This window comes from Venustampulla echinocandica (genome assembly GCF_003357145.1).
Source record: "Venustampulla echinocandica strain BP 5553 chromosome Unknown scaffold_14, whole genome shotgun sequence".
Taxonomy (NCBI): Eukaryota; Fungi; Ascomycota; class Leotiomycetes; order Helotiales; family Pleuroascaceae; genus Venustampulla; species Venustampulla echinocandica.
This window is the reverse complement of record NW_022474219.1, coordinates 386222-410122: the sequence shown is the minus strand read 5'-3', so window position 1 is coordinate 410122 and position 23901 is coordinate 386222. Positions and strand designations below refer to the sequence as shown.

General features: G+C 49.8%; 10 protein-coding genes across 10 annotated transcripts; 6 read left to right on the top strand and 4 right to left on the bottom strand.

Moving 5' to 3' along the window:
• Positions 1–2346: 2346 nt before the first annotated feature.
• BP5553_10329 (1,3-beta-glucanosyltransferase) lies at positions 2347–4117 on the top strand (the record flags this gene model as incomplete). The annotated part of the gene is made up of 3 exons (XM_032018952.1): positions 2347–2448; positions 2521–3343; positions 3399–4117. The coding sequence occupies 3 exons, from the start codon at positions 2347–2349 to the stop codon at positions 4115–4117; spliced, it is 1644 nt and encodes a 547-aa protein (XP_031864976.1).
• Positions 4118–4563: 446 nt separating this feature from the next.
• Positions 4564–6836, top strand: BP5553_10328 (uncharacterized protein; the record flags this gene model as incomplete). Its single annotated transcript, XM_032018951.1, has 2 exons — positions 4564–5591; positions 5651–6836. 2 exons carry the CDS (start codon positions 4564–4566, stop codon positions 6834–6836), a joined length of 2214 nt encoding a protein of 737 aa, XP_031864975.1.
• A 649-nt stretch (positions 6837–7485) lies between these two features.
• On the bottom strand, positions 7486–8179 carry BP5553_10327 (Ran-interacting Mog1 protein; the record flags this gene model as incomplete). Its single annotated transcript, XM_032018950.1, has 3 exons — positions 7486–7777; positions 7837–8052; positions 8103–8179. The coding sequence occupies 3 exons, from the start codon at positions 8177–8179 to the stop codon at positions 7486–7488; spliced, it is 585 nt and encodes a 194-aa protein (XP_031864974.1).
• A 1372-nt stretch (positions 8180–9551) lies between these two features.
• On the top strand, positions 9552–10225 carry BP5553_10326 (HIT-like protein; the record flags this gene model as incomplete). Its single annotated transcript, XM_032018949.1, has 5 exons — positions 9552–9585; positions 9655–9806; positions 9887–9979; positions 10047–10061; positions 10118–10225. The coding sequence occupies 5 exons, from the start codon at positions 9552–9554 to the stop codon at positions 10223–10225; spliced, it is 402 nt and encodes a 133-aa protein (XP_031864973.1).
• A 245-nt stretch (positions 10226–10470) lies between these two features.
• BP5553_10325 (CRAL protein) lies at positions 10471–12602 on the bottom strand (the record flags this gene model as incomplete). Its single annotated transcript, XM_032018948.1, has 4 exons — positions 10471–10997; positions 11052–11151; positions 11207–11248; positions 11295–12602. 4 exons carry the CDS (start codon positions 12600–12602, stop codon positions 10471–10473), a joined length of 1977 nt encoding a protein of 658 aa, XP_031864972.1.
• Positions 12603–13133: 531 nt separating this feature from the next.
• On the top strand, positions 13134–13943 carry BP5553_10324 (uncharacterized protein; the record flags this gene model as incomplete). The annotated part of the gene is made up of 4 exons (XM_032018947.1): positions 13134–13460; positions 13516–13567; positions 13624–13681; positions 13736–13943. The coding sequence occupies 4 exons, from the start codon at positions 13134–13136 to the stop codon at positions 13941–13943; spliced, it is 645 nt and encodes a 214-aa protein (XP_031864971.1).
• A 119-nt stretch (positions 13944–14062) lies between these two features.
• Positions 14063–14641, bottom strand: BP5553_10323 (C2H2 and C2HC zinc finger; the record flags this gene model as incomplete). The annotated part of the gene is made up of 3 exons (XM_032018946.1): positions 14063–14225; positions 14300–14479; positions 14592–14641. 3 exons carry the CDS (start codon positions 14639–14641, stop codon positions 14063–14065), a joined length of 393 nt encoding a protein of 130 aa, XP_031864970.1.
• A 1139-nt stretch (positions 14642–15780) lies between these two features.
• On the top strand, positions 15781–18258 carry BP5553_10322 (Aconitate hydratase, mitochondrial; the record flags this gene model as incomplete). The annotated part of the gene is made up of 3 exons (XM_032018945.1): positions 15781–16528; positions 16592–18024; positions 18085–18258. 3 exons carry the CDS (start codon positions 15781–15783, stop codon positions 18256–18258), a joined length of 2355 nt encoding a protein of 784 aa, XP_031864969.1.
• Positions 18259–19170: 912 nt separating this feature from the next.
• On the top strand, positions 19171–21477 carry BP5553_10321 (uncharacterized protein; the record flags this gene model as incomplete). The annotated part of the gene is made up of 7 exons (XM_032018944.1): positions 19171–19255; positions 19314–19395; positions 19455–19642; positions 19696–19889; positions 20192–20335; positions 20423–21076; positions 21157–21477. The coding sequence occupies 7 exons, from the start codon at positions 19171–19173 to the stop codon at positions 21475–21477; spliced, it is 1668 nt and encodes a 555-aa protein (XP_031864968.1).
• Positions 21478–22261: 784 nt separating this feature from the next.
• BP5553_10320 (uncharacterized protein) lies at positions 22262–23634 on the bottom strand (the record flags this gene model as incomplete). The annotated part of the gene is made up of 3 exons (XM_032018943.1): positions 22262–22765; positions 22832–23050; positions 23110–23634. The coding sequence occupies 3 exons, from the start codon at positions 23632–23634 to the stop codon at positions 22262–22264; spliced, it is 1248 nt and encodes a 415-aa protein (XP_031864967.1).
• Positions 23635–23901: the final 267 nt, after the last annotated feature.

The window sequence follows — 23901 nt, the reverse complement described above, 5'->3', positions numbered from 1 at the left end:
TCCAGGGGCATCCAAGGCCAGACACGCACCGCCTGCGCTGCCCCACCAGCCACCGATCACCGCGCCGCCGTCCAACTTCCAACAATTTGGGCAATTCATCCAGATCATCTCCGGGATGACATACATGAGAAATCAATTGTGGGCTGCCATATCAATGCTTATCAATTCCAGGGAAACTTCTCTTTATAATATACACATATATATACCTGTACGTATATGTGTACATATATGTATATATATATCTGTGAGGTATAGATAGGTGGTATATGGGAAGGTATCGCCTCAGTAAATGCCCCATAGTACGGGCAAAACTCTTCCAAGTCAACACCAAGCTCCAAACGGCCAAGATCCTCTCGAAGGACGGGTCCCAAGCATGGAGGAGAGACACAGAGAGAAAAACAACGAACTGAGAGCACACCGCACTGTCGAAATCCACTGCACTGATACGTCCCCCCGCGAAGTACAGTCCTGTAGCACTCGAACTTATCGCATCACGATCAAGTCCCCCCCCTGTGCTGCCAACTGTCCTACATCGAATGGCGTCTGGCAATCGGATCCCCCCCCCTCGCGCACCCTACGGACGTCATCCGGCGCCGCTTGACTCTCGTCGAGTACGGAGTAGCTGTGGTGCAAACCTGGTACGAGAGGACCAGGTCAGCGTGCATGTCATGGTTTTTTCCGCCATGGTTGGACGCTGGAAGCTATCGACAATAAACCAATATCCACCCACCTTCGCCACGCAGAGGTCTTTGTTGAACAGCTTTGCCTCCCAACAAGGCGTTGGTAGCTGCGTGTCTAGTATCCTTCGTACGAGGTACTGGAGTACTTGGTCCTAGATGATGTGCGATCCAGGGGCAGTCCACGGAAGAACCAGCTAATCAACAGCTAATCAACAACTAAAGCAGATCCAGGAACAAGGATACGTCCGCCCAAAATAGATTGAGCCGTTAGATCGTGGCACTGGACCTGGGCAGTGGCAAAGTTGCTCATCTTTTCCAGCTTCCGTCGTGATTGACGAAGACGCAGAAACAGGGGCATTCTGGACATCGGCTTTTCCGCACGCACGATGCGCAGCTTTGCCAATCAATCGTCCGGCATTAATATTTCTCCCCATTAATAATGCCATCCGAGATGTCCGGGTAGCCGGGCGAAAGTCGAGGCTCAGGAGCCAGGAGCGAGAAAAAAGGGGCAGCACATAATGCCATGCTCGTGACTCGACAGCTACCACCCAACAGAGCGGATGGAGGTAGAAAAAGGGGGCTCGATGCGATCTCTCTCACTTCTCAAGTTACAAACGCGGTCTTTTCATAAGCTATGCTATGCCTTGCTACTGCCACTGCTGCGCTCTACGATCACATGCTCAACTCCCAACGCCCAAAGCATAATGCTGAGAATGATCGTCTTCAGTTCTTACTACTTTCATCCCAAGTCACGGGGATTATTCCTCTGAACATCTCGAGTTGTTTTGACCCGTGTCCAGGTTTTGTCCTCCTGAAGAGGCTAAAGCAAGCGCATGGCCGCACGACCTCCATCTGATACACATCTGATACATCGACAGCAAAACCAGGACCGACCTTGCGGGCCAATGTCAAGTCAGCCAAGCCGCATGTCCCAAATTTATCTATCAGTATATCTTCCACTATCGTTCATCTCATAGTTAAATAAAGAATATAGAGTATATCAACACTCTCAGGAAGTCGTTGACGGTGCTGGGAGCGGTCGAAACTAGAACCATGAATAGAAGTTTCTCTAATTCTCTTTACAAGTACGACCAAATGGGACCCAAACCCCCTACGGCTAACCTTGCCGGATGTCGCCGGCCCATACCAGGCCAGGGAATGAGAAACCTCCGACGTCGAGGAATCACCTCAAGTCGTCGAGCGCAGAGCCTTCAATTCTGTACATGCGCTTTCCAAACGGCGTTTCCCAAGACAATCTCCGGAATTCTTGGATGTCGAAACATCCATCTCTAAGCCACGTTCCAGGTAAGGGCTATGCGTTGTTTGAGGCGTGGCTTCCTTTCAGCATCTCCCTATTGTGTTCATTTTATTCCTTTGCTTCCGCATCACTCTCCTCGAAGGACGAGACCTTTTCCGCATTACGTTCTTTGTCAATGCTCGTTGGTGGACACTTCTACTACACCATCCGCAGTCTATTTTTTCTTCCCTTGCTGTGTTTTACCAAGGACGACTTGGCATAGATACTTGCGTATCTGACACTGTCGTTTGCATCTGCTCTTCTGGGAAAAGCCTTTGTTTCTTCTAGCCGCATGAACTTTTAGCATTGTGTGCCTATATTGTAATCAATATTCGATAATCAGTGCATTTGCACATCAACTTTACAACTATGAAGACATCCGGTATTGTCTCAATCGCTGCAGCTGCGCTCAGCGGCCTTCTCTTCACAACGCCAGTGGCGGCGGCGGATCTTCCTCCCATCATCATCAAGGTACATCCCCTCCCGTTCATACCCTCGGCCACTATTCTTGGCATCAAAATCTAACAGCATGAAACCATATAGGGATCTCATTTCTTCTATGAAAATGGCACAGAGTTCTTCATTCGTGGTGTCGCCTATCAACAAGACATCAACGGGAACGGAACCACATCGGCTAATGGCTTGTTCACGGATCCCCTGGCCGATGCCGCTGGGTGTACTCGAGATGTACCTCTATTGAAGGAATTGGGTACAAACGTCATCCGCGTGTATGCCATCGACCCCACGAAAGACCATAAGACATGCATGAACCTTCTTCAGGAAAGTGGAATCTACGTTATCCAGGATCTTTCCAACCCAGTCCAGTCAATCATTCGAGATGCTCCTGAGTGGAACACCGAACTATTTGCCAGCTATGCAGCGGTCATCGACGAGATGGCTCCGTATACGAACACCCTTGGCTTCTTCGCTGGCAACGAGGTTTCAAACGACGTTAATAACACCAATGCTAGCGCTTTCGTGAAGGCTGCAGTCCGCGATATGAAAGCATACATCAAAACGAAGAACTACAGGACCATCGGCGTAGGATATGCCACCAATGACGATGGCATCATCCGTACCAGCCTAGCCAATTACTTCAACTGCGGCAATCGCTCCGACTCAATCGATTTCTGGGGTTACAATATCTATTCTTGGTGCGGTGAATCCTCGTTCACTGCCTCGGGATACGATCAGAGGACTCTCGAGTTCGCAAACTACTCTGTCCCTGCGTTCTTTGCGGAATACGGCTGCAACCAGGTCAAGCCCCGTCCGTTTACTGAGGTTCAGGCACTTTATGGCCCCAACATGACGGGAGTCTGGTCTGGCGGCATTGTCTACATGTATTTCCAGGAGGCAAATGAGTTTGGTAAGTCCCTATGCGTCAACAATCCTTAGCCATATTTACTAACGAACAAAATCAGGTCTTGTTACAGTATCCGGCGGCAAGGCCACCAAGCTACCTGACTTCACAGCATTATCCAAGCAATTAGCCTCCGTGACCGCAAAATCAACCGCTATGGCAGCCTACCAAGTAACCAACACAGCCGCCCAAGCCTGCCCAGCAACCGGCACAGCCTGGGCAGCAGCCCGCGCTCTCCCACCCATCGCCAACGCCGACGTATGCAGCTGCATGGTCTCATCACTCAGCTGCGTCCCCAGCAGCGGAATGAGCGGCAACGCCACCGCCCAAATGTTCAGCACCGTCTGCGGACTCTCCAAAAAAGCATGCGAAGGCATCACCGCCAATGCAACCACGGGCGTCTACGGCGCCTATTCCATGTGCTCTGCCACTCAAAAACTATCCTTCGCTTTCGACCAATACTACCAAAGCCAGGGCAAAGCATCCACGGCCTGTAATTTCGATGGGAAAGCAAAAATCGTTTCCCCGTCTGTAAGCTCGTCGTGTAAACCTCTCATCAACCAAGCGGGCGTTGAGGGAACTGGCACTGTTACAACAGCACCTACTGGCACGGGATCCCCCAGTGGATCATCGAACTCGAACTCGAGCTCGGGATCTGGATCGTCGAAAAACAGCGCAGCTGGCGCTTTGAGAGTGCCTGGGTCTGATCTTAGAATGCTGCAACTGGGAGCCTGTGTTTTGGTTGCGGGGATAGCTGGTGTGGGCGTGACATTGTTGTAAATTACCTAGGTACCATCCTCGAGGCGTTTGGGGGTTTGTTTGTTGGCGTTGGGTAGGGTTATGGCATGTATACAGCATAGATAACATATATAAGTCTGCTGGTGCCCACAAATGAGTGATAATTTCATATAGATATAAAATCATTTTTATTGTATAGAATAAATTGATGAATAAATAAAGATAGGGTTCAAGAGGAATTACGAGTACAATATTGGATCAACTCGTGAATGCCGTCCATAAAAAACGAGCGCAACCTAGAACTTAACAACTAGGTAAAAGCTCTGCAATCCAATCCATGCAGCATTCTCGCATCCGCGATATTGTTCGTTGAAGTCCCATAAATCCCCCCGCCGTTGCCCAGCCAACCAACCCAAGCACCAACACCCGACACCGATGCGCAAACACACACGCAATCGTGAATTCCAAACCCCGACAAACGAGCGATAATGGCAAGAATAGCAGTTATTGAAGATAGCGACGATGAGTTTCCCGAGATCGCGGAGCTGCTTAAGGCGCCGAAGATAGCGAGGGGTGCTGCGACTACGTCAACATCATCAAGACCTAGGGAGGAACAGCGCGCAAAGGAACGCAGCGCGTCACGCGATGAGGAAGTACGGAAAGGGGGATTAAATCAAAGAGAGGGATTTCAAACGGGGAGAATGGAGGAAGATGAGAATTCTGGATCCGGGAAATTAAAGATGCCGAGTGCGAGATTGCGAGGCTCCCAAACTGCAATGTCAACATCAAGACCGAGAGAGAAAAAGCGCCCAAAGGAGAGCGGCGTGACAGCACCCGGTGAAGAAATCTGTGGATTTATGGCACAGGAGGAGCGTGCGATTGAAGCGAGAAAGGCAAAGCCCAAGAAAAGAGTCCTGAAACAGAAGACGGAGAATCCGTTATTACGCCCGATTGCTGGTACTTCAGCTGCGTCTTCGAGTTTCCTGCCAAGGGAGAAGAAGGAGAGGATTAATCCTACGGAAGCGAGGGGCGTTGCGGTTAGAAGTAAAAGGGCCGTTTCTAGGCCGTTGCCGAAATTTGAGGAGGATGAGCGGGATACTGATGGAGAGTCGGATGGGATATCTGATTTTATCGTTAGTGATAATAGCAGCTTGGGGGAAGAGGAAGAGGAAGAGTCGATTGTTGAAAAGGTGGCACCGAGGTCTACTAGGAAGCTAGTTAGAGGGAGGCGGCCACCGACGGATGCGGCTCCAGTTGATGAGTTGAACTTGCATATGGTTAAGTTGACAGTCCAGGATCTTCCCGTACAGCTCGCCGAGCCTGCTGTGGAGACTATAATGGGAGAGTTTGATGATACTGAGGAGCGGCAAAAGGTGAGAAGCGGACGGGGGCGTATCAAGGAGATCTCAGACGACGTTCATAAGAAAGCGACAAAGCCGGCAAAGGAGATTGCAAAACCCAGGAGAAAGCCAAAAGTGCAAAGTTCAGATACTGAGGATCCTTTCACGCGCCATTTGTAAGTTTTTCCTCTCTGTTTCTCTAAATTGAATTTCGCATATATTAACATACTCCCAGTTCCCCGCCACAGGACAAACCCAGGAAAATATCCAACGAGGCCAGAACCAGATTTACAACACCACCCAGCAGCCCCGAGATAAAACCAAAAGGGTTGGTATCTCCTTCAAAAAAGCCTCCTCGCATACCACGCACCCCTCATCGACCTAGTATGGATACCTTCTGGAGTCAGGATGTCGTCAACGACTGGAATGACGAGTACTCCCCTCGGAAAGAGGCCAAAACAAGACTTAAATCCCAACCCGGAGAAGACGAAGACACATCCGGAGGCACACTGCTATTCTCCCCAGCCAAGAAAAGCCCCGTCAAGCAAACCAAAACCGCTCGTGATGCCAAAAAAGCATTCTCCGAAAAGAAGAACGCCATCGCCCACTCCTTCCTCGCAGAGCTCGACGAGAAGATCACAGACAACAAAATCGCCGGGTTCTGCGCATCAACAGGCGGCGTGAAGATAGCCTGGAGCAAGAAACTACTATCCACAGCCGGACGAGCGAACTGGAAACGCGAGACCATCAAATCCAGCGGGCTCGGTCCGGATGGCAAGCCGGCACCCCCAACATACAGGCACCACGCAACTATAGAACTCGCTGAGAAAGTCATCGACGATGAAGACAGGCTGCTAAACGTGGTGGCTCACGAGTTCTGCCATCTGGCGAACTACATGGTCAGCAATATGAAAACCAACCCGCACGGCAAGGAATTCAAAGCCTGGGCCTCGAAATGCTCGCATGTTTTTGGGAACCGCGGGATTAGAGTCACGACGAAGCATTCCTATGCTATTGATTACAAATATGTGTGGGAGTGCGAGAACTGCGGATTGGAATTCAAACGGCATTCGCGAAGCATCGATCCGAAAAGACACCAGTGTGGGGTTTGTAAGAGTAAATTGGTGCAGACGCAGCCGGTGCCGAAGAATGGGGGGAAGGTTAGCGAGTATCAAGTGTATGTTAAGGAGAATATGGCGAGGATTAAGGAGGAGAATCCCGGGAGTCCGCAGAAGGAGATTATGGGATTGGTGGGGAAGGGGTATGGGGAGTTTAAGGCTTTGAAGCTTGGGGGGGTGAAGGGGGAGGGTGTTGGCGTTGGTGGTGAGGGCGGAAGTAGGGAAGTGAGCGTTGAGGATGATAGGGGTGGAGTTGGGGTCGTCGCGAAGAAGTTGGATTTCTTGGACTTGAAGAGTCTGTGAATCTGGATAAATGTACGATTTTATGTTGGTACTTGTATAGATGATATACATCACCACTGGGTAGTCAGCCAACCATTTGGTCTTCGAGACCTAATTAATTAATACTGTTTTTTGTGCCTCCCTGCCCCTCTTAATTCGTCTTTTCATAAGTCTAGGGAATGTCTTTAGCAATTATTTTAAGACCTTCTTTAGGCTGGAGAATAAATACAGATGAACTACTGGTATCGAAATACAGAGCCGGGTAATTAATTTATCTGAGAATATCTTATCTCTTTTAAAAATTATTCGCTCATTTAAAAGAAATTAATAAATGGCTTTTTTGTATTGTCGTAGAGGGGCTATATTTAACTGTTTGTAAAGAGAATATTAAGTCACGGTGTTTTGAGCTTCTGTCTGCCTTACCAGTGCTGGTAGTGTGATAATTGTATAACTGGGAAATCAAGGTGTTTAAGCAACATATTTATATATGTGATGGCTATTTTTGTGCTAAGCTACTATCTAAAAACCACCATAATCCAGGGATGACCTACTCAAGGGACTCCTAGCCCCAATTCCACGTAAGTAACCCATCGGCCCATTCCATAACCCGATCACCCTCAGATCTGTTTCGAGGTGATATTCCCATTCCCATTCCTATTCCCATCCATCCCTAAAGGGCATTAAAAAGCCCCCAATCCTTAATCTTAAACGTCTCCCAAATCTTCGCCGCATGCTCCACGGCACTCTCAATCAGCTTCCCCTGCTTGCCCATCTGCATATCAACTTCTTCCTCCGTGTACTCCCCCTTGATATGGGGGACATTGATGGCGATCAGGATATCAGTGGACTCCTTCTCCAATCTCACCATCGTCAAGACAATAGCCGTGAACACAGGGGATTTGGATCCAGGCTCCGGCGGCGGCGTTTGTGTGGCGATTAATGTAGACACCGGCGTTCCTTCACTGGTACGGTTGAGCACGTGATAAAGTGTGTGGACAGGAAAGGGAATGGGCTTGCTTACGGTAGTTTGGAAAATTCGGTATTGCTGGTATTCCATACTTGCACGGTGTCAACTTCCGAGTCGACGATGTCTTCCAGGTGCGTAGTCAGGGCTGCGCCGTCAATCGCGGGCCCGCTGCCTGGGAGGCCAACTCGCTCCGTGATGTCGAAGATGATGCTAGTGAAGCCGTCCTTGTCGAGGAATACCTCTTGGTGGTCTGGGACCTGTCGGAATTTGCTGCGAGTGTTAGTAGCTGTTGCCGCTGGCTGAGTGACATAGGTACTTACCTGACGTCGGCGAAGTTGGAGGGGAGGTCAGTGATAAGAGCCCCTCCAAAGAGCGGCGTGCTGACGTAGTCGGCCATTTTTAATGGATCGCGTTTTAAGGTCAAGGTCTTTTAAACTTGCGAGAATGGAAGTTCTTCTGATATCTTTTCTCCTTGGGAACTTCACAGTATGCGGGTTTCTTCGACCTTTATACTTGGCTAAAGTTCAGAGCCAACTGGGTCTATGCCTTCGTGGTTGATGCCTAAGCAACCCGGTATGGATTTGATTGGTGAAACTCGGAATGTTGGAAGGAAGGAAGAATGACTCAACATAAAGCGGTGCAGACGGAAACGGGGGTTTGTAGCTTTGTTGTGTGTATTCGAAGCACAGGACAAAGAGGTAGAATGATACGGAATGAGAAGCGCATCAATAATGAATTGCGGCTACGACTTGTCCGCCAACGTGCAACATGAATGACGCTATTGCCGTCTGTGTCCAAGCCTAGCAGAGTTCGCTTAGCCAAATAGCCGACTATCTCGCTTAAGCGCTGCTCATCTCTCTCAAAGAGCAAAAAAAAAAAGAACAAAAAAGAATTAAAAAGACGAGGGAATCAATTTTAATAGCACCCAAGAGAAGCCTCGGGGACAAAGACAAAGAAGAGCAAACAACAGGGAAACCGGCAAAAGGTAAAATTTTTCTGAATAATCAGAGGGTTTGGTTCCAAAGATTTGATGAGTGGAGTATTATGGGCAAGGGCCACGGTCATCTCTGGTAAAAGGCAAGAAATGAATTCTGGATAGCCTGTCCCACTCCACGGGTAAAAAATGTTATTTTGTCTTATATACCACCACCGCGCCTGGCGCCAGCTCCACCTCCTCCGAGGTTCATCCACAACCACGCTTTGGGGGCCCTGTGAGCCCCAATGGCATTATTTGAAGTATATTTTTATGATGATATATTTTCCATACTTATTTTACTTTGTTTGATCGGATATTTTTCTGCGCTGTATCGGCTGCTGGTTCTTTCTGTCAGCTTTTCTTGCTTGCCTTGGCACTGTATATGAATGATCAGTCGACCAACTCCCATCCAAATTTCTAATAGCTGGATCTCTACACTCGCTGCAACCTGTGCATCAATTACAATAGCACTTAATTCCCATAAGAAATGGCATATTGCCCCAAAATAAAATCTAGACAACTTATCCTCCTTCGCAAAGGGTTCCCGTGTGATATACCTCCAGTTCTACTACCCCATCACGTGTGCATCCAAGTAGCCCCTCCCCCCTCGTCCGGGGTCATGGAGGCTGGAAGCTCCTCCATCAAACATCCCGAGAATGACGCGAGGATGTAAATAACCCCAACTCCCAACCCCGCCATCCCCGACATCCAATTCCATACCCATACCCACCAGCAACCACATTCGCTCCTACGACAAAATACCACTTACACGCACGAAATATATCACGCAATCATGGCAGCTTGTATCTTCTGCAAGATCGTCAAGGGTAAGCTGCTCTTCCCCCGCAATCCCAATCGTCGTAACTAGAGGAGTACGTAAACTAATAGCATCCCAGGCGACATCCCCTCCTTCAAGCTCTTTGAAAGCGACAAAGTCTTCGCCTTCCTCGACATTAACCCCCTGAGCAAAGGACACGCGCTCGTGATCCCCAAACACCACGGCGAGAAGCTGACGGATATCCCCGACGATGCATTGGCTGAGATTCTGGTACCTCCCCCGCGCATACAAACACCTCAATCCCGAGTTTAGGAAGTGCAATTGCTGAATACTGCATACATTATGTATAGCCCGTCGTGAAGAAACTCGTTACCGCTACCCGCGCGGAGAATTACAATGTGCTGCAGAATAATGGGCGGATTGCCCATCAGGAGGTTGACCATGTATGTGCTACTACTCTTCGATGGGGGGTAGATGGAATGCTAATCTTGTGGTTACTTTTTGTTATAGGTGCATTTCCATATGGTATGTTTATTTACTCTAGATGGATACGGCGATGGGCGATTGCTAATATGGGGTAGATTCCAAAACCAAATGCAACGGAAGGGCTGGGAGTTGGATGGCCACAGCAGACGACGGATATGGACTCGTTGAAGGCGTTGTTCGCGGATATCAAGTCGAGGATGTAGATGGAGCGCGGATGGTACAGCAATCAAAGGGGATGGATTCTCCAATGGGTATGAATGAGCAGGGATGGAATAGATGTGGCTGGCGCCCCTATTCAATGTGCACACAGACACACGTTAAATGCCATGCAAAAATACCCAACGCCAGCCCCCGCCTCTGATGCGATGATTTTATGTACAGCCTTCCAAATGTCATCCCATCTATCCTCTACCGGCTCTAAGAACGAAAGTCTACTTGTCCAAGAAATCTAATCTAGGTCATCCGCCGATGTCTCCACGGGAGTAGCAGCGACCCCATTAGAAGCTTTTGGCTCCTCCTTCGGCTTCTCTTTAGGCTCGTCTTTCGCTGGGTAGAACTGCCCCACGCCGCTAGGCCCAATCATGCCGACGCGGTCGTAGTATGACTTCGCTCGTACATATGGATCTAAAACCCAGTAGCCAACCCGTAGAGAATCCGCAATTTGATGTCGTTTTTCCTTGATAGCCGTAGAATCAGCATCGGTTGACTGGATCCAGTCAATCGTGACCTTCTCATATTCGTCGACGGTGGCTTCTCGCTCTGTGAGTAATTTGTTCCTTGTCTCTGTATCTTTCATCTTATCGTTCTCTCCTGGTACTGCCTCTTTGTATTGGTAGGTCCAGTCTTCATCGCCACCAAGCTCTTTCATGATATGGCTCCTTGGGATGAATTCTGACATTTCGTCGGTGCTGTTCGTGAAGTGGACTTTGCTGGCTACGACTGGGTCGAGCCACCCTTTGATGATTTTCCAAATACCTGGGTGCCGTTAGATTGGAATACGTGAACTGAAGACAGCTGTATTGTACTAACCCTGGAAAACCCATGGGGCTTTATGGACCAGTACCACGCCTAAACTTTCAGGATAATTTGCTTCAAAGCATTTTATCATGAACTTGACAGGGGCGTAGTCCTGTGAGATAAGAAGTCAGCCATAGCCCTACTAAAGGTCAATACCAGCGACATACCATATTTGCCAGAGAGAATCCCGTCATATCAAAGACCACGCACTAGAACTGTCAGCTAACCCCTTCTCACAGCTTCAGGAAAACTTACAGCAGTATCTGCAGGAGGCGCTAGTATCATCCGTGCAGTCTCAATTGTGTAAACAGTATAACGCTCAAGAGACTCCTCGCTTTGCTCCCCCTGTCTATGAAGACGCGCCCTGACGATGCACATCGGTCTGCCCTCCTTATCCAAACCATGCAAGTAACTCTTCCCCATGCGCAGCTGAGCCAAGAAATCCTCACCCAGCCGTTTCTTCGCAGGATCCTCGTCGCTCGAAGCTTCCAGGGATGCCAATTCGCCATTCTTCATGATATCATCATCAACATGGATATCCTTAGCTCTCCATCTCATCGTAGATATCATCATAATCAACGCCTTCTCGACATCCCATTTCCGCGCGCGCAGGAAACGTAGCAGGAGCGCGTCCGGGTGGTCGTGCTTCACCATGCTCCAAAACGTCGCCCGGAGGGATTCGGGGGATTGGTTTGCCAGGGCTTCGTGGAATTCCTTCGTTTGCCCATATTTGTCGTCGGATTCCGAAACCACCGTGGGCGTGCGTGCACCTGATTCAGTAGACGTTGTGGAATCCGCATCGCTATCCTTGCTTCTGCGGAATAGGCCCATTCTCTTCTTCTTTGATTTCTTGGATCCTGCTGCGTCTGTCTTTTTAGTACCGTTCGCACCGTCGGCCGACGCATCCTCGTCTGTTGTCTTTGCATCTAGGACACCGAAGACTTGGAGGGTTGCAACCCAGAATTCTTTTAACTTTTCTTCCTCTTCCGCCGTCAAATGCCCTACCCTACCGGGAAGTGCTCCTTGTGTCATATTGATCTCGGTCTCGTTCTCTACAACGTCTAGGGCGTCTGCGTTTGCTTGTGAAGCCGGTGGGTTTGCGGATTGCGGGGTAGAACGCTCAACGTCACCAGTGATGAAGGCGTAGAGTATTGCGAGGAGAGAGGCGGCGGCGGCGGCAGCCCACGGGTCAAAGCTGCTTTGGAAAGGACGGGGAAGACTTCTATAAAATCCTAAATCCGGTTTACTAGTCTTCGTGGAAACGGCACAAGGAGTTTTCTCTTGCGGTTGCGGATAACCCCGGCTGGGAGCTTTCGATCGCGAAATACGGCAAATTGAGCGCTGCTGTAAAGCAGGCGGCGATCTGAATAGGCGTCTTTGCAAAATAGTAGGATACGACTTGAGCGGAGGTTCCGGGACTGTTGCGGAGGACGTCCAATTCCAGTTCTGTAGGTACTTTCGGCTGGTAGTTCCGCGAGAGCGCAACAGCTTAACGGACGAAGACTGGCTATGGAGGGCAGAAAGACCCGACTGGACACAATATATAGTTCTTCCACTTGTCATGGACGTCGTTCACGGACCAGAGCGGTCGTCGAGAGGGAGGCTTAGCAGTCGTCGAGTGCTGTTGTCAGATTTCGAAATACGAATATCCTGGTTTGCAGGCTTGGCGTTTAGAGATGGGAGATTGAAGACGTATTAATTCTCCCTTCCGCTACGAATATGTAAGGAATGACTCTCGGCAGAAAGTCTTTGCGGAGAGAGGAAAGATATGGCCAACTTGCGCTGTGATTGTCTCTCTATTCCCCTCGATATCTATAATGTCTTTAACCCCCATTTGTGCCCGCGTGCCTTCGTCTGCATAAAAGCTCGGGGTTTTGGGTTTCCTTGGATTCTTGTGGAGTCTCCACGTGAAGGAATCGCGGGGCGTCCGACCGAAGCGCGGCCCATGAATTCAAGATCCGCGTTGTCGCGTAACGCTGATGTCCCACGTCAGTGTTTACGTGGATTTACAACTGCTCCTCAGATAACGAGCGCCTTCAAATCAACCAATTTCTTTTTTGAAGCAGCACCAGTACAGCGATTCCCGCCAAAACCATGTCTTCCTCAACTACACCCCCAACTACGAAGCGCTCGAACTCTACCACCCGCCGACCCCTCTCCCGGCCAACAACGCCCTTGCGCCCCCCGTCACGGTCATCGCTGCGCGAATCTGGCAAAAAGGCGAGCATAGGCGGGCTCTCAGCTGCGCCTATAGAAGCATTCGAGCCTGCTTTTGCAGAGCTATCGGACTCAATGGCAGATCTGGAGGCCAATTTTATGCATCTGCAGTTGATGCATGAGAGTCTGTCTAGGTTCAGCGAGAATTTCGCGAGTTTCCTATATGGGCTGAATATGAATGCGTTTTGTGTGGATTTTCCAGAGGTATTTTTTTGGTTTTGGGAGGTTAGAGGTTGCGTAGGCTGATGTGTGTTACAAGGCGCCGATTTCCGAGTCTTTTCGTAGAGCGAGAGAGCAGGAGGATAATTTAGGTAAGTGGAAAGAAGTAAACAAATAGCAATTGTTGGCACCGCTGACCGTTTAATAGGCAGGTCGACAAATTCAGAAAGATATCATGGTGATATTGATGGAGAAACTACATTCATGTACGTTGATTTTCCGGCCAATTGCATTTTATTATGCTAATTGCTTTTACTCAGGACTACCGATACATCCTTCGTTGACAACCCCCCCACATCGTCGAAGGCCACGCCGAAATTCTCCACGCCCGCTCCGGCATCGCGAACAGCAGGTTCGGGACGGGGTACTGGGATTCCTGCCGCAAGAGGCGGTACGGCACGCGGCGGAGTTCGAGGGACCCGGGCAAGTGGACTGGCCAGAGCAGCAAAAACTCGTGGCCTGAGATAGTGCAGATACCCAACACAGATCATGCCCGGAAAGCATAACTAGGCTGGCAGTACTGCTGCTGCCGCGTTGTATGACGGGCTTTTGGTGATGTGATATGATATGTTCCGCCAGAGAGGAGCTCAGGTTGCCACATGGTCCTCCAGCAAGCCCGAGTCCTCCATCTCTACCTCGACATCTTGCGTGTTGTCCTTCGCTGCCTGTCTGGGCCCATTGTCTGTTCGGAGACCAACAGCGGCCTCAGCCTCCTTCTGTGTGTAGGCGCCTTCTTTCAGCAACTTTAACCTACCGCAATCATAATAATCAGCCTCCGAAATCAGGATGCCTCGAGGCACGAATTTGTGATTTTGGCTTGTTACCTTCTCTTGTGCGTGCTGCCCTTCCGGTGGGTGACCAGACTGTGGTCGCTCTCAAACCATTTTGCGCATTCGACGCAGTAATACTGGCCGAGGCCAGGCAGGTCCTCGACGGCCTTGGTGGCCTTGTGCAGTTCGAGGTGCCTGGGAGAGCGGAGGTCTGCTGAGACCTGATCGACGTCTCTGCATCGCGGCTATTAGCCACTGGGGATGGAATCGGATGGGATAGGAAGTAAAAAGGTAATTGCTGCCTCGGGTAGAGGGAAGGGGAGGAGCCCATGGGCTATCGTCATACCTTGTCCGTCTGCGCGTCTTCGTGCGGGTTGTCTTTTGCGGAAGGCCCATGATGATTGTGCAAGGCGAGGCAAAGTGTGTTCGAAGTGTGGTGGGAGTTATTTAGTAGATGTCTAGTATCTACTTGGTACAATATAGAGAATGGATGTCAATATTGACACTGGTTGAATTCCTACTGTAGTCTAGACTCCCAAACTCTCGAACTCGTGAATTTCCGATGTGCGCGGCCCAAGAAAAATTTCGCAGAGTGCGGCCGAGAAAGGAAGTTTATCCTTGCAGGGTCCTGGGTGGTTTCCGGCTCCGGCTCCGGCAAAAGGTGCGCTGGCCCGGGGGAAACACGAGCCAGAGACGGAGAAAAGTAAACAGAGAGAGAGAGAGAGACGAGAAGCCGCCGAGGCAGCGAGGCTGCTTGCTTGATTGATTGATTGCTGGTGCCGCTGAAGACCGGAAGGATTGGGGAAAAGCACAGTACGAAGTACACTATGTATCATGTTTACAAGAGTAGTAGTAGCCCTGTGAAAGTAGTAATTAATAGCAAATATAATGTTAGTATGTCTTGTTACTTTATAGAGTCTTGAGTCTTGAGTCTTGAGTCTAGAGTCCAAAGTCCACAGACATATAGGTACCTAGGTGTGTATAGCTTCGTCGTATAGCTAGGAGCTCTTGCGCGCGTGCAGAAGGTAGTAAGTAGTAACGTAACCCAACCCAACCCAACCCAACTCTACACACGGCCTCCTCCAACATATCGCCAGAACTCTGTCCAGTGGTGCTGCAGCTGCAGCTGCACCGCATCTTGCAACTTAATTATATACAACCCTCCAAGCAAAAAACCTTTTCCGCGGCTTGCCGGCTTGGCCCTCTCCCTTCCTCGCCCTTTCACGCTGCCAAACAAGCCCAAACCCCCCCAAATTCCGGTCTCGCACTTTTGGTTGCTCCCCCGTCGGCTGGCCATTGGAATCAGGTTGCCTGTGATTGGCCCGCCCGCCAGTTTGCCCACCCACGTCACCGCTAGCCCCAAGGCAAAGCTCGGTACATTACTCCACCACCACCATCTCCAAGGACAGAAACCCCTTCCGTCATCCTGCTTTTTGCTTCTTTTCTTCCCCTTCAAGTCTCCCTCCTCCCTCTCCTCTCCTCTCCTCTCCCCCTCCTCTCCCCTCCCACAGCTGCCAATTCCTCAATCCTCCATCATGTTGGCCACACGACAATTCCTCCCCGCTGTCCAGCGGCGAGCAGTCGCGCAGCTGGGCGTCCGCCGGATGGCCACTGTGAGCGATAACCCGCTCGACAGGAAGGTCCACCAGAACATCCACGAGGCCAATAACTTCATCAACTACAAGAAGATGTCCGAGAACCTGGCCATTGTGCGCCAGCGACTCAACCGCCCGCTCACCTTCGCCGAGAAGATCCTCTACTCCCATCTCGACGACCCGCACGGCCAGGAGATCGAGCGTGGTGTCTCGTACCTCAAGCTCCGTCCGGACCGAGTGGCCTGTCAGGATGCCACCGCCCAGATGGCCCTCCTCCAGTTCATGTCCGCCGGCATGCCCTCCGTCGCCAACCCCACCACCGTACACTGCGATCATTTGATTGAGGCCCAGGTCGGCGGCGCCAAGGATCTGGCCAGAGCAGAGGAGATCAACAAGGAGGTCTATGACTTCCTCGCGACGTCGTGTGCGAAATACGACATTGGTTTCTGGAAGCCAGGATCCGGCATTATCCATCAGATCCTCCTCGAGAACTACGCATTCCCCGGTGGGCTGCTGATCGGTACCGACTCTCACACTCCCAACGCCGGCGGTCTGGGCATGTGTGCGATCGGTGTCGGTGGAGCGGATGCCGTGGATGTCATGGCAAACCTTCCCTGGGAGTTGAAGGCACCAAAGGTGATCGGTGTCAAGCTTACCGGTCAATTGTCCGGCTGGACCGCGCCAAAGGGTATGTGCCAAGATTTTTTTTCCTGTTGAGTTTTGGGAGATTGATGCTAATGGCCTGTGTTAGATATTATTCTCAAGGTTGCTGGCATTCTTACCGTGAAGGGTGGAACTGGTGCCATTGTGGAATATCATGGCCCAGGAACTGATACTCTGTCGGCTACTGGTATGGGCACGATCTGTAACATGGGTGCCGAGATTGGTGCTACTACGTCTCTCTTCCCCTTCAATGACCGCATGCACGACTTCCTTGCTGCCACCAAGCGCAAGGATATCGGCGACTTTGCTCGAGCCTACGCCAAGGACCTCAGAGAGGACGAGGGCGCCGAGTATGACCAGCTCATCGAGCTCAACCTTTCCGAATTGGAGCCCCACATCAACGGTCCCTTCACTCCGGATCTTGCTACTCCCATCTCCAAGTTCAGCGCCGCCACAAAGGCAAACAACTGGCCCGAGGAGCTCAAGGTCGGTCTGATCGGCTCTTGCACAAACTCATCGTACGAGGACATGTCCCGCGCTGCCTCAATTGCTCGCGATGCTCTGAACCACGGCCTCAAGGCCAAGTCCCTGTTCACCGTCACCCCCGGTTCCGAGCAGGTTCGCGCTACCATTGAGCGTGATGGCCAGCTTGCCACGCTTGAGGAGTTCGGCGGATTGGTCCTTGCCAACGCTTGCGGTCCCTGCATTGGTCAATGGGATCGTAAGGACGTGAAGAAGGGCGAGGCCAACTCCATCATCTCATCCTACAACCGTAACTTCACTGGACGTAACGATGCCAACCCTGCCACCCACGCCTTTGTCACCTCCCCAGATCTTGTCGTGGCCATGACCATTGCAGGCAGCCTGCACTTCAACCCTCTCACCGATAAATTAACTGGCGCTGATGGCAAGGAGTTCCTCCTCCAGCCACCAACGGGTGCTGGATTGCCCAGCAAGGGCTATGACCCAGGAGCGAACACATACCAAGCTCCTCCTGCGGATCGCTCTGCCGTGAGCGTCGCCGTCTCGCCGACCAGCGACCGCTTGCAGCTTCTCGAGCCGTTCAAGCCGTGGAATGGAAAGGACGCCGACGACATCCCAATCCTCATCAAGGCGCAGGGCAAGACCACCACTGACCACATCTCCATGGCTGGACCTTGGCTCAAGTACCGTGGCCACTTGGACAACATCTCCAACAACATGTTGATCGGTGCCATTAACGAGGCTAACGGAGAGGCCAACAAGGTCAAGAACTTCACCACTGGTGAATGGGATGCTGTCCCCGCCACCGCTAGAGACTACAAGAAGAAGGGCATCCCATGGGTTGTCATTGGAGACTGGAACTACGGCGAGGGAAGCTCCAGAGAGCACGCCGCTCTTGAGCCCAGACATCTTGGTGGTCTTGCCATCATCACCCGCAGCTTTGCCCGTATTCACGAGACCAACTTGAAGAAGCAGGGCATGCTTCCTTTGACTTTCATTAACCCAGAAGACTATGACAAGATCAGACCTGACGACAAGGTAAGCAAACCCTCCTATATTACATTTCCATTGAGATCTTTGCTAACAAGCTGTTTGCAGGTTGATCTCAAGTGCACTGAACTTGCTGTTGGCAAGCCATTCACCATGGTTGTCCACCCCAAGAACGGCGAAGCTTTCGAAGTCAAGCTCGCACACACCTACAACGCTCCTCAAATCGAATGGTTCAAGAATGGAAGCGCATTGAACACCATGGCCAAGGCCAACAAAGCATAAAGCGAATATTACGGGCGGTGTTCTGGGGGTTTTCATCCAACTGTACTTTAGTCATTGCAAATCTGGATCTTTCTTTTTTGTTATGCCTACGATCATTTGTGAGCGTCTGCTTTTATCGCCGATCTTGTAACCTCTGTCTGTACTGGGATGGATATACGTGATCATGACTCTAAGCATATGTGCTCTGCATAATCTCCTGCTAAGCAGGACACGCTGGTGGGATTTTCTTTTAAAAATACCTCAATAAAATGTACCTTTGACAACCTACCCTGAAAACCCTAGCCTGACCAGTGTAGCGCCGTGCAGCCTCGCCCTAGTAAAACCGTCAGCCTTTCGCTAGCCTGCAGTAAGCGACACCGCGTGTAAATACGAACAAGCCTTGCTGTTCTATTTCTCTAACATGCCTTGAACGCCCGGCACATCCACCCGCCAACAAAAATGCCAGCACCAGCTTGTTTAACAGACTAACTGGGACACATACCTCAGAATACTTGTGCGTGCGACGACACCAACTTTGCGAAAAAGCTCGCGCGTTTCCAACTTCAACCGGCAGACCGAGCACTTCGAAGGACACCTCCCTCCCTGCCTTCACGATGGCTCCGAGCCTGCCGCAGTTTTCCGCGGCGCGCATGCGCTCCTACATATTCCGCCTTCCTCTCTTCACGCGCTCGGTCATCGGTGTGATAATCCTGCTCTGGCTCCTGGGTATCCAGTCGGTGTGGAATGTGCAGCAATGGGGGGCATTGATCCCTAAGGAGATCGGGTTACAGACGAGTTTGTCCTCCCTCCTTTTTCCATAATCCACATTCGTTCGTTCGCGCGGAACCATTTTTTGCTGATAAATATGTTTTCCATCCAGTGTACCGGACGAATACTTTCCCGCTCGTGCATGTCGGCTTCTTCCACGCTTTCATGAATATTCTCGCCCTGACGCCCCTGTTGGAGAGGTTTGAAGCTGAATATGGGACGCTTACAACATTGGCGCTTTTCCTGGGTCGTATGTGTGCCACTTTACCCCCAGTCTAAGGCTTCAAGATGCTGACTTTGAAATCCAGCTCTATCCACGATTCCGGCGTTGATTTATACGTTTATTGAGAGGGTTATTCTCCGCATGAATACCACGGTGTTGGGTGCTAGGTATGAGACTTCGTATAATTGTTTGAAATTTCGGCTGCTGATAGAGTTGCGTCGGATAGTATATGGGTGTTTACGCTCCTGGCTATGGAAGCTATGAAGACGTATAGGGCGAATCCGCATTTTCTCCTGGGGTCGTACAAAATCCCAACGTGGACAACGCCTCTTGTTATGGTGATATTCGTCTCGGTCCTGATCCCGAACACTAGTTTCTTAGGGCATATGTGCGGGCTGGCGTTTGGATATGGATGTATGTTCAAGTCAATCTATCCGGAAACGCTACAGAAGCTAATTGTGAAATAGGGGGTCTGGGGTATCTGAAATTCCTAGCACCGCCAGAGAAAATCCTTCGATGGATAGAAGGGAAGCTTAACCTGCTGGGGAGACTGCCACATTATGTATCCGTGGATCAGAAGACATATGGCAGATTCGGTGTTCTCCCCACATCATCACACGCGAGTGCGTCGGCGGCGGAGAATGGAATAGGGATGGGGCTGGTGGGGAGCACGCAAAGATTAGGCCCGTGAAATGGGGAATAACGGAATATGTATTTCCTGGTAATGGTCCTTGTACAAAGAAAGATAAGATTTAGCATGGTTTTGGCGTCAGGGCGGTTCCTTGGGCGCCGGCTGCCGGCTGTGGCGGTTCAATTGTTACGATAGAAAGTATATGAATGGGAATGCTTTATTACTTGAAATATTTGAAATATAATCGAATAGCTTTATTGTTAACTATAACTTATCGTTTTGAGATGTGGTGACATACTTATAGTGCAGACATATCGAATTTAATAACTTAGTCCCGTCGCCTCGGCCATCATGGAATAGCCAACGTCCCCCCATATGTCATTGAAAGATACCCTCACGCCTTTGTCTCCGTGGTCAAGATCAGAGAATTAGGCAATGAATATGAATATACTAATATACAACCGCCGAGGATTACCGTAAGCTCTTAATCCCTTATTAAAATCCCCTCTATTATCCCCCCACTTTTCCATAACCCAACCTCTCTATTACTGTATCCTTAATAGTTGTGCTTTAAGAGCTGGCGATCTTACGGTGCAAGTGACCCAGGTGTTAGGCCGAGGCGAAGGCAACGCGCACCCAAGGCCTCAATTATAATACCGACGCTCACGTACCGATATAACACTGTAAACACAGTATGTGTACATATCTACTGGCTGAGCGGTCCCGATGGCAGCGTCAATGCCCAGCGGACGCTGGACATCCACGATCAGCTGTCCCAGTTCTTTGCGCAGGACCGGTACCGGAACATCGTGGTCTTCTACGGCCTCCTGAATGAGCCCACCCTGACTCCGTCGCAGAGTAAGCTCATCTCCTGGACCCAGGCGGCGTACAAGATCGTCCATGATAATGGGGTGGGCGCCATCCAGGTCTTCAGCGAGTCCATGCGTGGTCTGTCGCCCTGGCAGGGCAAACTCACGGGCTACGGCGACTCGCTGGCCATCGACGTCCACGAGTACACCATCTTTGACGACGTCGTGGGGGAATGGTCCCAGGCTGACACGGACTGTGCCGAGTCCCTGAATGGCGTGAGTACCGGGTCCCGTTGGGAGGGGACCTTCTCTGGCTCCAGTTCCCCCCATTGCCCGACCAAGGACCAGAGGAAGCGCAAGTACTATCGGTTGTTCCAATGGTTTTTTGCTCTACTCTCCGTGCATACTGTATGCCCGTGGAGATACGCCACAGTTACACTGGCATATGATTCACCCAAAAACAGCTAAGTCAGCTCAGGGGAATATAGGACCATGCAGTTTTGAATAACAATACAGAGCAGGAGCCCCTAGATAGCGAGGCTGATAACGACGAAAAGAATGACTCTGCAGCAAATGGTAGGGACGGAAATACTATGTATGACAGCGAAAATGATGAGGAGGAGGATGTGAACGACTATGACAATAATGGATATATTTCTGAAGAGGAAGCAGATGAGAGTGAAAGAGATGATGAGTCCATGGATGAGAACAGCCAAGCCAGCCATGACACAGTTATCGATGCAACTAAAACAGCCGACGTGACGATGAAGTTAGAGGAGACAGCACCACCAACTTATCAAGACATTTAGAAGGCAGAGGGTACCAATTCTCTCTATGTAAATCATTGGTGTTGGCGGTGTGCATTTTGTCACAGCCGAAGTTGGATGACCTTTCTGATAGAGAGGTTACCACCTGCGAAATTTCTTTCGATTCTGAGAGCGTTTTCCCGCTGCTTCAGCCCGACCGAGGAGATATGTACGTTGATCCCAAGCTTGATACGCCCCGAATACACTCTAATCATTTTGCAATTAGCGCGAACGCCCTAAGACCTTTCCTGCGTCATGTAGCAATCACAAAGTTCCAATCCAATCTCGGCCAAAGCTCTTCTCGGCCTGTTTCACTCCTCTCGAAATTCCCAGTACCCTTATTCTCTACAAAATCGGGCCGCAGATATGGATCAGTGAACAGGTTCTTGCGTAGGGACTCGTAGTAAAGTTTCAAGCATTTCAAACTCGACTTAGTAGCTTCCTTGCAACGAGGTAAGGTCCATTATTGTTTAATAATGTGGCCCTCATGAGATACTAGTGATACGAATTTGTCGAGAACCACGCACGTTGTAAAGACGCACCTCCCGCAAAGTTTAAGTCCATTCGCCTACTGTACCTAACTCTAACCTTATAATCTAGCTCGCTTAGTTTTCTTGCTTTCGCTTACTAGACTCTAGATATTAAGAATAAGAATATATAACTTTATAGTTGTGTCTGTTAAAAGCTAAATATACTTGCGTTATAACAAGAAGATCGATGCTAAGCTTCCTACCAGTAGTGATTAATTCCCTTTTCTCCGCACTAATTAGGAATGCTATTCCAATGATCATAAACTCATTATAGTACGAAAAGCGTCTTCTAGTAGCAGTACGCGATCAGCTTGAAGAAGTCGAACCGAGCCTTTCGCATCGTCGTTAGTCTTTAGATCTTCAAAAATGAGTTTCGCCTGCTCCCCAACAACTGCGTCAAATGTGCCTTCTAAAAGTGTTGCAAGTATATTGCCAGCAATTTGGGTTTTTGATAATGAGAAGCTAGCCCCTTTTAGTTCAGTAAGGCATGACTGAACTTGTACATAGCATTTTATTGACTGGCCCTTAATGGTGACAAGGGTTTGCTCAAGTAGAGTTGCTCGGCTTAGTTGCTGCTGCATCGGACCATCTAAAGCTTTGACCTGGGTTTCAATCGCAATTGACTCTTCTCTACATCTGGTTGATATCAGAAGTGAGTCTCTGGTCTTGTTCAAAGCCTCGGTAGATTGCGTCAGTGTGTTTCGAGTATTATTGACAAGGTCTTGAGCATGATTGACCGCATCCCTTAACCCAGGTAGACTCTAAGATGAACGTCAGTAAATGAGAAAGGTCTGTATTTAAAACCTTTACTGTTTGCATAGACATACTGAAATAAAGTGGCCTAAACGTTTGGCTTTGCGCAGCTTGGCTCTTGCAGAAGCCGCAGCTGCTTCGCTGGCTTGGACGTCTGCCAATTGCTGAGTAGCTTGAACTTCAAGAACGCCGATTGTAACTTCATTTTGCTTGATATTTACGTCCAGCTGTGCGACAGATCTTTCAGCTTGGACTTGAAGAGGAATGAGCTCTCCATCATGAAATTGGACTGCCTGAACATTTATCACGGTCAGCGGTTTTGTGCTCAAAACGAGGATTGTAACTGCCGCACCTGTTGACTGAAGGTCATGGCTAAGAGCAATGAATTACCGGCCAGCTCCTTTGTCTTCTCAAATTCTCCTAAAATTCCTTGAAAGACAACATCCAGGCTCGTTGCATCTTCCTCAGCAATGACACGATCATCATACTCACCACGAATTAGCTGTGCAACGCTGTTCAAAGACACAAAAGATACACCCAGACTTAAAAGAGATGATTGTGCATTTGTCTTGACCTCTTGGACTCCAGATGAAGACATTGCTTCCAAGATGTTGGCCAAGCGTGTTGTCTCTGTTCGAAGTTGTTCCAGAGACCATGTATCCGGAGATGGCTGAAGCTTTGCTCGTTGTTCCTCTTGTACGCGTAATTCTTCCAAACGACGTTTTTCTTGGATCTCGGCTTGCCTCTCACGAAATCGTTGCTCTGCCTCTTCCTGCGCAATTTCTTCGGGGGTCATATGCAACCAGTCTTCAGGATCTTCAATAGGTTCTATCCGCTGGGGTTCATCGAATCCATGATGTATAGCTCGCATCTCCATGATGAAAGATATCAATTTCGGATTATATTATGTCGTAAGTGAATAATAATTGAGATGCTGTTTTCAGCTGTGCCTTGGGAACAACTGAACTGTTGTCAAGCAGAGGTTTGAAATACATCAAGTACTGGATAGAACTTGGATTCAGCTTTACCAAACCGTGTAATATGGACAGATCATTTTCATGCAAGACTGTCTCTGTCTAGTAAAGTGCCTACATAGTTTACACAAAGGTGTCAAGCCAAGAGGGTAGGCTTGAAAAAAGCAGTG